The 13,606-nt window shown below is 38.6% G+C and overlaps 2 protein-coding genes across 12 annotated transcripts in view; one reads left to right on the plus strand and one right to left on the minus strand.

Moving 5' to 3' along the window:
- The window catches only part of ESRRG (estrogen related receptor gamma), a 483,548-nt gene that overhangs the window by 12,205 nt on the left and 457,737 nt on the right, over positions 1-13,606 (plus strand). The gene's annotated exons all lie outside the window — the stretch shown is intronic.
- Positions 6,115-13,606, minus strand: part of LOC308474384 (uncharacterized protein) — a gene marked incomplete at its 5' end in the record, with an annotated part of 66,606 nt that continues 59,114 nt past the window's right edge. Inside the window, one exon of one of the 2 annotated variants that reach the window (XR_013984670.1) lies at positions 6,115-6,741. Coding sequence is in view for 1 of the 2 variants with exons in the window: in XM_081000634.1 (XP_080856760.1) it covers positions 6,718-6,741 (24 nt within the window). The remainder of the gene's footprint in view (positions 6,742-13,606) is intronic. The other variant, XM_081000634.1, reaches the window with a different exon arrangement.

Consider the following 13,606-nt stretch of genomic DNA (forward strand, 5'->3'; position numbering starts at 1 on the left):
ATTCCTCCAGAATTGACTTGCATCCACCACTTGCTTTTAATAGTTCATTCCTTTCCCTTCCCAATAACATCTACCACTCTAACTAGCTCCATAATCTCCCTTATCCATTTTTATAATCTCCCAGCCAACCTCTTTTCCGTTCAGTCTTACACTGGGAGTTCCTCCTCCTGATGCAAATATCAGCTTTGGAGGGACAATCTTCATCAGGTCTGTGGCAGAGGGAAACATTTGTTTTTAATTAATTATTTAATCAATTTATATATTGTAAATGTCTAAGGATTTTAAAAAATAAGCATCAAAGTAAAAAAGCATAATATCCACAATGCACAAATGCACAAAGTTGAAAGACATGCTGTCAATAAAAATCTAGTATCAATATACTAAAACAAAACATTGAGCAGTGCAGTCTAAAAATTACCTGTCAGAAAATTCCCAACAAAACAAATACATTTTTATAGTTTTCCAAAGTTTTAAAAAAGCGTTACCCCCTTAATCTGCTGCAGTTCTCAGCCCCTCAGTGCCTGCTATTTGTAGTTGTTAAAACAATACACATGACATTAAAAAAGTATTGTAGCTTAACTTTCACCGCTTCTTCATCTCCCAGCCCCTTTTTAAAAAAAAACTCCACACAAACACATTAGTGCCCTTCAATAGCCTTAATATCGCATGGCAGAGTTTAGAAAGGCTTCTTAGGATGCCTTGTGTATTTGGAGCCTGCTTCACAAAAGGCATTAGAGATTAGTATTACCTAAAGAAATCAGTTCTCTCTGCCTAATCTTAAACAAAGTGAAAGAAAAAAAATACACAATAAAATAAGCAAAACAGGAAACAGGAAAATATATTTTAAATCCAGGACTATTTTAATGAACTATTTTAAAGTTTCATTCTTGTGTAACTGCTCGCAAGACTTACGGATTACAGTCTAAAAGAAATAAGTATGACTTGCAGCACAATCCTATACATTTCTATTCAGAAAGAAGTCCTTTTGAACTCAGTGTGACTTATTTCCAGATAAGTGTGTAATGGGTTATGAACAAGTTAATTTTGAGTAGCCATGTTGAAGATTGTGTCAATAGGTGAGGATCTTAATAAGTTTTCATTTATTCATTCATGAATTCATTCAGACTTTATTGGCATAATAAGTTTTCACTTTTTAAGGAACTAGTGGGTGAAATCCCATAGTCAGGAATACCTGAATAAAAAGGGAGTCCCAAGTTGGATGGGAGTTTCTTAAAGGTAAAATACTGAAGGCACCAACGCAGACAATTCCAACAAGTATGAAAAGTATGGGCATGATAGAGGTATAGCAGATAAGAGTGGAGAAACTGGATAGAGAGATGCTTTTCTCCCTCTCTCATAATACTAGAAGCTGTGACCATCCAATGCAGCCAAATGTTGGAAGAATCAGGACAGACAGAAGAAAATCCTTCTTCAAGCAGCAGACAGTTAAACTATTGAATTCACTCTCGCAAGATGTAATGATGGCCATTAACTTGAATGGCTTTAGAAGAGGATTAGAAAAAAATCATACACTATAAGACCATCAAAGGATACAAACCTCTGAATGCCAGCTGCTGATGGGGAGAGTCCTACTGTAGTCAGGTCCTGACTGCAAGCTTCTAATAGGCTGCCTGTTTGTCACTCACCTGATATCACAATGTTTCTGCCCAAATGGCAAGGGCAAAGTGGTTTGCAAGGGCCAACAATCAGCTGACACACAGTGTTTGCAGAAACTCATTTGATCCAGCCATGTCTTTATCTGTAGGGCAGATGGGCATGGCTTGGCTGAAATGGCCTCACAGGCCAAATGAACAGTCCTGGTGGGCCTAATTAGGCCTGAGGGCTGGAAACTATCCACCACTCTCAGTGAAAGAGTAGTTAAAAGCAGCAGCTAAACCATTTAAAATGTCTGCGGAAATAAAAAAAAAGTTTTCACCTGGCACACTCACATGCAGACACACATGAACATCAACAATGTAGAAGCCCAGTAAAGTTCCCTAGGTAGAGAATTCCATGGACAGGAAGGACTACAACTGAGTAGGCCTTTTCCCTTGTCACCACTGACCTTACTTCAGTTTTGGGGCAGGGGCAGACTTTGGTCTTTCAAATTTCATCAGCACCCTGTGAGAGGTCAAAAATTGGCTCCCCCTCACCTCTCACCTTCCATTCTGTGCATGTACTATGTCATAGTTGTGATGCCCTTTGGCACCCCCTTCGGCTTGGTGCCCAGTGCAAGGGAATTGGTTGTGCTGCCCTAAATCCGCCTCTGTTTGGGGCATCTTGAGGAGTGCTTCCAAAGATCACCTTAATGCTCTTGGGTAGTTTGATGTAGGGGCAGGCATTCCTTCCTGCTTCCAAGTAGCATAGGACTTTAAAGGTAAGCACCAACACTTTGAATGTGCTCAGAACATTCAGCTAGGAACCAGTGGGGCTTTTTAAGTGGGTGGAATGCTTGGGACCCTCATTATCAGCACCTTCTCCTGAAATGCAAAGCTTATCCTTTAGCAAGAGTGTCATCCCATCCATAACAGGTCAGACATCTTTACCTGGAGCAGGTAAACCACCTGCCCACAGAACCACTATCATGCCAAGACTGAGCTTCAGTTTATTGGCCCTAATCCAGCCTATTACTGATTCCAGACACTGATTCAGCACTTCCACTACCTTACTTGACTCAGATGTAAAGGAGAAGTAGAGTTGGAAGTAATCAGTATATTGATGACATTTAACACTAGATCCTGGGATATCTTCAGCCAGGTTGTTTCATGCAGGTGTTCAAAAGCATAGAAGTCAGGACCTGTGGGGCCCCCAGCAAAAATGCTATGATAGCAAGAATAAATTCCCAAGCATCACCTTCTGGAAACAATATTACAGATAGGTTAGAATGTCTAACTCCCAACTCAGAGCTTTTCCAAAAGGACACATTTGTGCACATCTTGAAATTCATGGGGTCTGAAAAATGGAAACTGTTGTACTCTCTTGGTCTTTCCTCCAGCATAGGTCATTCATTAGGGTGACCAGCACTGTTTCTGCACTTCCAGGCATGAAAACCGATTGAAATGGTTCCTTCAGAAAGTATTAGAAACATTATAGGAAAACACTCACCCTTATCATGCACAGAGAGGAAAACAATGGCAGGGAAGGTTAGGCAAGGAATTTTCTTATTTTTGCTCTTCTCTCCTTCCTCCAAACCAAGACTGCAGTACAGTCATACCTTGGGTTGAAGTAGCTTCGGGATGAGTATTTTCAGGTTGCACACTGCGGTGACCCGGAAGTAACAGAGTGCATTACTTCCGGGTTTTGCCGCTCACACATGCGCAGATGGTCAAAATGATGTCACGCACATGCGCAGAAGCGGCGAATCGCGACCTGCGCACAAACACGCAGACACGGGTTGCGTTCGCTCGAGGATGCGAACGGGGCTCCAGAACAGATCCCGTTCGCATCCAGAGGTACCACTGTATTTTAAACAATTTTAGTATTATATACTCTGAGATATATTGAGAAGTAGTGAGGTAGAGCATTGGACTATGTTGGACTGGGAAGGCCGGGGTACAAAGTGCCGCTCAGTCATGAAGGTCAGCGGGTAACCTATACTTAACTATCTCTCAGCCTAGCCTACCTCAAGAGTTGTGAGGATAAAAATGAGAAGAGCAGATAGCCTTGTGTGAACTCCTTGTTTGAAGTGTAGGATTAAATGATTAAATAAATAAAATAATAAATATACTATATTGTAGCATAAAACATGATTTATTTTTTAAAGTATAAACTTTCATAATTTCACCATGCTTTCATGCATGCATATATATATATATATATATATATATATATATATGATACACCTTTAAGATATGTGTAATTATAAAACTTATGTTTGAAGATTGTTTAGTGGAAACAATGAGAAATACAATTATGCTATACAATAAAATTGTCCAAGAAACATTGAAAAAAGAAAAAAAGCTATGAAAGATATTTTTAAGGACAAATTTGTATCTAAATTTCTTAAGACACAAATAATCCTCTGCTCCAATTTGCATGATAAATGATTTGGGATGCCTAATTTGAAGTAAGAACTCCCAAACATAGAAGAAATAAATAAAATACATGCAGAATTGCTTAGTTTTTTTTCCTAATAAGGGCTTTACTTTTACGTGAGAACGTCTGTATCTTATCTCTCATACAAAAAAGACTTTTAGAAGCTCAACATACCATTTGGTCTCAGGCATGATTTTCACATTGGAACCATTCTATTCATTTCTACAGATCAGAAACGTTAGTAGAGAACAATGTGGATATGAGTCACTAGCAAACAAGCAGCAACAAGAACTTTCAAATGAATCCCATTTGTTTCTTTAGTATTATTTTTAAGCATGATAAATAAAGCTTCCAGTCAGCTCAGGATGAGAAATCTTCAGCCCAGTTATTCTATTTTATAACATACAAATAAAGCAAATGTGCAGCAAAAAGGTAGCAGTGGTGGGATCAACAATTTCAGCTAGAAGCTGACCTATCTGGAATGTTGTTTCTAGAAGGCGATGCTAAGGAATTTCTTATTGCTCTAGTGACAGCTTTGCGGGGTGGGGGGTGGGGGTGGGCTGGACACAGGTCCTGGCCTCCATTCTTTGGAACACCTGCATGAAACAACTGGTTGAGGATATCCAGGGACTGGGGTGAAATGTCATCATGCATACAATCGCACTGTATTGCTGTAGTCCTAAGCATATTACTACAGACTAAGTACCATTAAACTTGGTGAGGCTTATTATCTGAGTAAATTTGCTTAGGATCATGAATTAATTTTTCTTACAATCTAATTGAAGGGCCAGTTAAATCAAATACATGATAATTAATTCTGACGAGTGTGTCCATTCCATTTCTGGCTAGGCATTCAAAGTATGAGCTCACTCTTGAATAAGTGTTCAGGTTTCAAATAATATTTTTATCTCCCTAAACCCATAAACCAACTTTAGCAAGGCAGGAATAAGACTTAGAAAGCAGACAACAATAAATTAAGTCATATATGTCACTTTGCTGTGTATAGCATAATATATTTGTTGCTGAATTAAAAAAAAACTTCTATCATTTTAATCTGTAGGAAAAATCATATACATAAAGCTCATACCTTGGCTTCCACTGTGTTGTGCCTCCTCCAGGAAGCAGTCAAAATTACCTCATCCTGCTGTCTGCTGCCTGTCAGTGGCAACACCTGACATCATCACAGAGAAAGTGAGGTGGATGACCACACTGCTTTTATCCAGACAGCAACATTTCAGCTAGACACTTCCCATCAGCTTGATGGTCAGCTAAAAGCAGTAGTTCAGGACTAGAAGGGAGAAAAGCAGGGCCAATCATGGGCTTTCTTCCTGCATGAATTAAGAGTGGTGTTTAAAATGCTTCCTAAGAATGATGAGGGCCACATACTGGCCCAGTTCATTGTTTTATCATTATAGGGATGAAAGAAGCTCATATGGCTGTGAAGAGCTTGCAACATAGTTTAGCATTACACCTGAACCCTAAACTATTATTAATCTTAACCAGACGTAGGCAAACTCGGCCCTCCAGATGTTTTGGGACTACGACTCCCATCATCCCTGACCACTGGAGGGCTGAGTTTGCCTATGCCTGATCTGAACCATGGTTCGCTGAAACAAAATAGCTTCATAATTCATAGACATATGTTGACTTCTTTCAGCTAAACATAGTTAAGACCAAACAGTTTGTCTGATTTTGGACATGATGGTAAACTACCGGTATGTTTAAAGCAGAATAAAAGCTTCTGAACTCATTCTCCTGGTGGTGTGAGTGGAGGAGGAGGAGGAGAGAGATGAGTGCTTGAGCCACGAGAGGCTAAGTTAATTTTTGTAGTGATATACCATTGTTTATTGTTACATCAGAATGTGGCTGGTGTGCAAGACAGAGCTGAGTTTCAGGCTTGTGCATTCCTTCCTCCTTCTCCCCCTTCCTCTGATGTATAACTTAGTCAATGCTCACGAAAAGAACCTTTTATCCTGGTATTTGTTTATAGTCACACCTTAAGGGTTGCCATATGAACTACAGTTTATTGAGGTTTGCCTAAATCACCCTTCCCCAATTGGGTGCCCTACGGAGGCATAGATATATATGTATATGTAGTTATAGATACAGATATAAACAGTTATGAAAACTGAAAAGCTGCATTAGCTAGTATCTGAGATGACCATTGGATGGCCAGTCTCAAATCTATGAAAAGCCAGCCAACCTGGTCATATGGCAACCCTAGAGACCATAAACAAATACTAATAAACAGAAAATATACATTTTATAACTTTTCAAAACAACAGCAACTGGATGTCATTATTAGTTACTATGAAGCAGCTGGCTGAACATTGTAGGAGAGCCAAGTTCCATACACTTTACCAATACTCCTATAACAGTTTATAAATAACATAGTTACTTGCACCTAATGCAGCTAGGCTGCTTATCTTCTTTAACAGGCTTCTCTGTGTATATCCCTCCCTGTGTGGGCAATTGTGCATGCAAACAGCCACTGATCACACCTGAAGCTGCATGTGCGAACCCTGGTAATCCTACCCTCTATTACAGCATCCAATCTCCCTGCTCCCCCTTGCCCTCCAAACAGCTGATTAGAAATATTCCAGGATCCCAGCTTCTTTTACTGCATGACTTGCTGTTGTTTGATTGAGGTGTTGGCCCACTTGATGCAGTTCTTGTTGATCTTTAGTTTTCTTTTGGTAGGAATATCTGAAAATGAGAAATATAACAAAATTTATAATATGCATTTCCCTGCTGGTCTTTTACTATTTCATTGATTTGCTAGCTTGTGAACCGGCAACTTAGCTTTCTCCAATTAAGTTGTTCATCATCATAAGTTTATTTCAATACCGCTTTTTGGCCAAGGCCCCCCCAATGTGGTGCAAAGATTAATATAATACGATGCAGTAACTACAGTAAATACAAACACAATAATTCAATAAGAATAATATATAAAAATCCAAGGCACACCACGTATCACACTCTATACATTCATGAGTAGTATTAGTGCTCTCACCACAACACAACTGCCACCTGCTGATGAATTGTCAACACAGTGGGATTCTCCTTGAATTCAGCTGCAGCTGTGACAAAGTTCTTACAGTTGCTCTATGGGAACAAACAACCTTCTGGCTGCTCATCAGGCTGCATTTCCCCAGGTGCGTTTCTCCCAGCCAGCACTAGTCACAGAATCATAGAATTGTACAGTTGGAAGGGACCCCAAGAGTCATCTAGCCTAACCCCCTACAATACAGGAGTCTCAACTAAAGCATCCATGACAGATGGCCATCTAGACCTCTGCTCCAAGAAAGGCGAGTCCACCACCTTCCGAGGGAGCCCGTTTCACTGTTGAACAGCTCTTATTGTCAGAAAGTTCTCCCTAATGTTTAGTCATAATCTCTGTTCTTGTAACTTGAAGCCATTAGTTTGGGTCCTAGCATCTGTAGCATGAGAAAGCAAGCTTGCGCCATCTTCCATGTGACAGCACTTTAGATCAGATCTTTTCAAACTGTGTGTTGCGACACGTTAGTGTGTCGGCTACAGTATGTAAGTGTGTCACGTGAACACTCTCCACACTTCTTCCAGGGCTGGAAAGTGGTTAGTTTAACCCCCAGTTTGCTAGTAAAACTGAATTACTGTGTAGTGAAATGATGCATTTCTAAAAAGTGTATTACCAACATGAAAAGTCTGGAAAGCTCTGCTTTAGATATTTAAAGGTGGCTGTCATATCTCTTCTCAGACTCCTCATTTCCAGGCTAAATATATCCAACTTCTTCAATAATTCCTCTTAAGGCTTGGTTCCACACCCTTGATCATCTAGGTTGCTCTCCCCGTACACATTCCAGCTTGTCAATATCCTTATTAAATTGTGGCACCCAGAACTGCACACAGTACTCCAGGTGTGGGCTGACCAAGGTAGAACAGAACAGTACTGTTAATTCCCTTGTTTGGTACACTATACTTCTGATGATGCAGCGTAGAATAGCATTAGCTTTTTTTGCTGCTGCATCCAACAGTGGCTACTAAGACCCCTAGATTCTTTTCACATGTACTACTGTCAATCCAGGTGTCCCCCATCTTATATTTGGGCAGCTGATTATTCCTGCCTTAAGTGTAGAACATGACATTTGTCCCTTTTGAAATTCATTGTTAGTTTTGGCCTAGTTCTCCAATCTGGTCATCTTGAATCCCAGTTAAGTCTTACGTGGCATTAAATTTGCTAATTTGGCCTTGTTCTCAAATCTGGTCATCTTTTGAATCCCAATGAAATCTTCTGTGGCATTAAATTTGCTAGTGTGGTCTTTCAAGAATTGGAAGGAGCTGGTAGACAACCAATCCCTTTAGTCGCAGACCTATTGATTAAAAACCCTATGACTGATCTTTACTGTTGTGTCAGTTTCATATACTAATAGCAAACTAATTCTCCATGTGTGATTTCTTATGTAGCCAAAACAGCACCATAAGCATACAAGAGGAAGGTATCGTCAATCTTAGGAGAACCTCAAGGTTTGCACAAGTACAAAAACTTTAGATAAAAACCTCTAAAGGGAGGGAGAACCAAAAGAGGACTGAATTTACTTAATGGCTACACAATGTGATATGAATTTTTTTAGGGACTAGGAGATAAAACTGAGGAGGAATGAGTGGAATAGCCAAAAGAGGGCATAGCAGGCTGGAACCCTAGTCTGAACAGGAGCATTTCATGCTGCAACATTAAAAAAAAAAAGTTCCATTTATAATGCATTTAAATTTATTAGATTTCACACATTTTGGGGAGAAGAGAATGGAAGAATGTTAGTTTGGCTTCTGACTTGAAGTGATTGTGGTTGCTTGAAGTGTTAGGGCAGGAGTGAAGAACCTTTCCACATTCCCTTGGGAATGTTAGAGATGGTGTACTAGTGGGAAGCGTGATGTGGTGCAAAAATGATTGACATTTTTGCAGGACGGCCTATCTCTCCACCCTACTCAGTTCCCTCCCCCCATTTTTCTCCTCCGTTAATATAGCCTGAAACTGATTGCTTGCCAAGGCTTCAACTCCTTCTGTTTGTTTCAACTCTGTCCATTTACATTTCCCCACTTCCCTCCCTCGTTCCCACTCTCTGGGTTGCCCTACCCATTGCAAGGCCCCCCCATGACTACCATGTAGCAGCTACTTCTCTTTCTCCACTGCTCTTTTCTCTCTGTCATGCACATACACAAACATGACATGGAAGAGGAGTGGTCAGGAGAGCCAGGGTGGCTTTAGCACATACACAGAGTCACATACTGTACAGTCACCAAGCTGCTGATTCCTTCCTTGCCACTGTGTTACGACATTTCTGTCTTGTTAACCATTTTGTTTGTAGATTGCATTAATTTTTTCTTTCATTCTGCTTGCTAATATTTTGACTGTGTTTTGAAAAATTTTGTTGGGAACGTTTATCTCTTGTGCTTTGTGATGGTTTCATCTTGTAATAATGTGACACCATTGAATGGCCTTTTAAAATCTTCTACAACTGATCATTAGATCATTAGATATCATTTTCAATGCTTCCATGCTTAAATCAAAGTTGAAGGTTTGTTTTACTGATATTCATTATTCAACTGACTAGTTGATAACTACTGATTTATAGTTTGTGGAGGAATGATTAATTGATTTGTTTGTATCTGGTTCAGCTGGGAGATGATGAAAGGTATAAAAACAATACCTCCCAATTTAGTTCATTTTGCAACTAAATTCAGTCAGAAATCTGGATCAAAACATATACATGAGTCTAGTTCTATTTTAACTCTTGAAAGATAAAATATTTATTTTGTCAGATTAATGGACTGGAATAGCTTCAAAATACTGATAAACAAATAGGATAGAAATGTAGCAGAGAAAATAAAAAGTTAAGAAATAAAATTTATTGGGGAAAATAATGCTAATCATGACAAAATACAAGAAGAAATGAAGGTTAAAGTGAATGAAGGTTAGAATGAAACAAGAACTGGTCATTGAAGTTACAAGATCGACTGGAAGAGTTAAAAAATACAGTTAGAGTAATTTTTGGAGAGAATACCTGAAGGCTCATTTGACAAACCATGGTTCTCTTTCATGGAAATATGAATATTGTCTTTCATTCTTTTTAGGACTGATACCAGAGCTGAGGCTCCTTTCTGTCATAAAGCTAGATATTCTGGTTAAGATTAAAGACTGCATGATACATTGGTCAGATTGCATAATGATGTTTCAAGAAAATCAATGCAATGTATGGTTTGGGAGAACCTTTGAAATGTTATGTAACTCTCTTGTTCGATTATTATCTAATTCTTACGATATTCTCTATAAGAAGAGTAAGTTAAAGCTTATTACTTGAGTCTTACAATGAAAATCAATTTGTGACAGGAGACATTTCCCTTTTTAAGTTGATTATTTTTCCCAGAATCACACTTTGCATGTTTAATCTTTAGCGCAAGGATAAAGATTTTTGGTGCTGATTTTTGCAATAAGCATCTAGCTTTCTAAATCAGCTTGATTCTGAAAGAAGAGAATTTGAGGCAAATATAACTTCTTAATTTGGGGTTGTGCTAGGAGCAATGTTAAGAGGGGAGTTTCAAAGAAGGACATTTGGTGATAAGTCATGAAGGTTTGGGGATCAATTTGTAATGTAAGTGCCGGTAGTTGGATTTGAACTGTGGAATTATATAACAATATTTGGTCCGTACATGTAAATTGTGGTTATATCCTCTAGGTTCAGTTTGTATTGATTTTTGTATTTTTTTAATCAAAGGCTTGGATCCCAAGTGTCCTTCCATTTCTGAAAGGGCTTTCAAGGCAGTGGAAGTTCCTGTTGGTAGAAGGCAATTTTGGCTACTTCCACCATGCAGCCCCCACATTCCATCCCAACACAGTTGGGTCCGTCAACCCTCTATAACAAATATTTAGAGAATGGGTGGATTTCAGCAGGGAGCGAAAATCAGTGAAAACCAGCTCTTCCCCCCTTCCACCAATAGAAGCATCCCATGACTGGAGTTTTGCTCACTGCAACTCAGAAGTCAATTCAAAATATTGAAATTCCATAGACATATATAACAGAGAATAATGAGTGGGAATATACAATTATCAAAATAAAAATTAAGATTTCCTATCATTCTGCAAAAAAAGAGGACTCACCTTAAAGTGAATGTCAATGCTGATTTAATTCAGTTATCTAACACACATTTATACAAATGTGGATACAAAACAAGTTAATTAGAAAAGGAGTATATAAAAAAGGAGAACTGTGCAATAAGGTAATTAGTATGCATCGTCATATCTGTTCAAATGATACTGGCAACAAATATATGACTAATTTCCCTAACATGTCAGTAATATAAAATACGTGAAGTATCCATAGAGCAACATTAACTGTTTTGATGACATACTGGTAATAATGGCTTCAACACAGAACTGTTCTGTATTGGAGTAGATGACCTCCAAGGTTCCTTTCTACGCTATAATTATATGATTCCATAAGTGGTTAATTGTATGGTTTATACCTGGGTTTGGTAATATAATTTACATACAAAAATATGTGCTAAACAGACCCTTTAAGAATTTAAAGTCTATTCTGTGTTAGAAAGTACCTGAATGTGTATGTGTGTCTGTGTACATTTGTGTTTGTGTGTGTATCACTGTTACCTTGAGACAGTATGCCAAGGTCAACTCCTTATCCTTTGATTATGGACTGGTAATCAAGTTAAAATCTGCAGTGCCTTGTTTTCACTGTGTTTTGTCCTCATAATATAAACATGCTTACATTCCTCTAACATTTGATTTTTCTAAGCATTTGACCACTTATCCAATACATTGTGTGGGTTTTTTTGAAAGGCTGTTTGTAAAGCATTTTCAATACTGCAGTTTGTCTCAAAATAACTACAGGTAAAGTGATCTGCTGAAGTTTAAAAAAGAATTAAAAATGCATCATGTATCCAGCAGACTGGAACGTTTTATAATGTATCATGTCAAAATATAATTAGGATGAGTGTAAATTGAATATTGCAGGTATTAAGAAAAGTAATGGAAGGATCTGAAGGCTTTCTTACATTTGCAGAGAAGCAGGTCCTCACATTTATTTTTGTGTGATGTATGAATTCTCTCTCAGAGGCAGGTCAGCCTATAAGCACATGGGAAATCCTCCTTCCCCTGGTGACTGAAGGCAAGATCAGCCAGGAAACAAAGGAGATGAACTTTCCTCTTGTCTTCTACTTGTACACAGATGGCAAAACCAATCTTAAACTTACATTCAGTCAAGAAAGGGAGGAAGCTAGCTGGCTAGGTTTTGTCCCCCTCCCCCATGTTCTCCATTCTCCTTTAGTTTAGATGGATCAAATAATATTTATAGTAAAGAAAATCAAGGAATGCAGGCCACTTCATAAGTTATGTGTGTAGTTTGTACACCTTATGCTAGCGACCTTGGTCCATAAGAAAAATCAAAGCATATTAGGGCAATATTTTTATTAGGCCAACCAGAAAATCACAAAAGTATGCAGGCTTGAAAGGTGAGACAAATGTGCTTTTAAAGACACACACACACACACACACACACACTGATATAAAACGATGTGCTCATTCAATTGAATTCTATGGGGGGAAATAACGGTTTTCAACTGGAAAGACTGCCGAGAGGATCATAACTTGCTCTACTTGCTCTCCCAGGCAAAAACAGTATTTAGGGAGAACATTCTTTTATTTACTAACTTGGTTTTTTTTTTTAATGGCTGCCATTCATTCCTATAGGGGGAAGAAAAAAAAAACTGCACTTTGGAACGCTGCTGTAAACTACCCCACACCCCTGAAATTAGATGGCTCAACTAAGAGGGATCCATAGAAGTGGTGCAATGTTCATCTATGTGAATTCACTGCGCTACTCTTGAGTTGCTGTGATATGGGAATCTGTTTCTGCATTGCCTTTTACATTGACGAGCATTTTTTGCCAGTCTAGAATAAACATGAATACACCCTAGTTTTCCATTCAGCATAGATTAGAACCCCCAACATTATAGTTCTGGGGGAATATTACCAAGATCATATAAACAGAGATTAATTACACATTAACACTCCTTTACTTAACATTTTATTTTCAAATGTTATTGGGTAATGAATGATAAGGAAAAGAATGCCCTTACTAGTCTTTCATTGCACCTTTATGAAGCCTTCTTATTATTTAATATTTATATGTATTTGGTTTTTAAAAAAAATAGAAGTGTTCACTTTTCTGCCATTTAAAGTGCAGCAGGAGAAACATGTTTTATTACGTTTGAGTCACCAGGCTTAGGGGCAACCCAAGGTTTACCAAACAACAAGAAGATTTATTTTTTTAAGGGAAATAATCCTGAAAGGCATGGGAAGAACCACGAAACAGCTTAATGAAGATTGATCATGTTTTGTGGACACAGACTACTGCCTACATTGGGAGAGGGAAAATAGGAAGTGTGTAGGGTGGAATTGGAAAGGGCATGGCTGGCTGGCATCTTGAACAGGAGCACCCCACACTGCAACATTTTGTTTTAAGTCCCACCAGCAGGACCTAAAGTCTCTCCCTATCTCTCTCCTCGGTTTATATACCCCCGT

This window comes from Podarcis pityusensis, assembly GCF_964106645.2.
Source record: "Podarcis pityusensis genome assembly, chromosome: 3".
NCBI lineage: Eukaryota > Metazoa > Chordata > Lepidosauria > Squamata > Lacertidae > Podarcis > Podarcis pityusensis.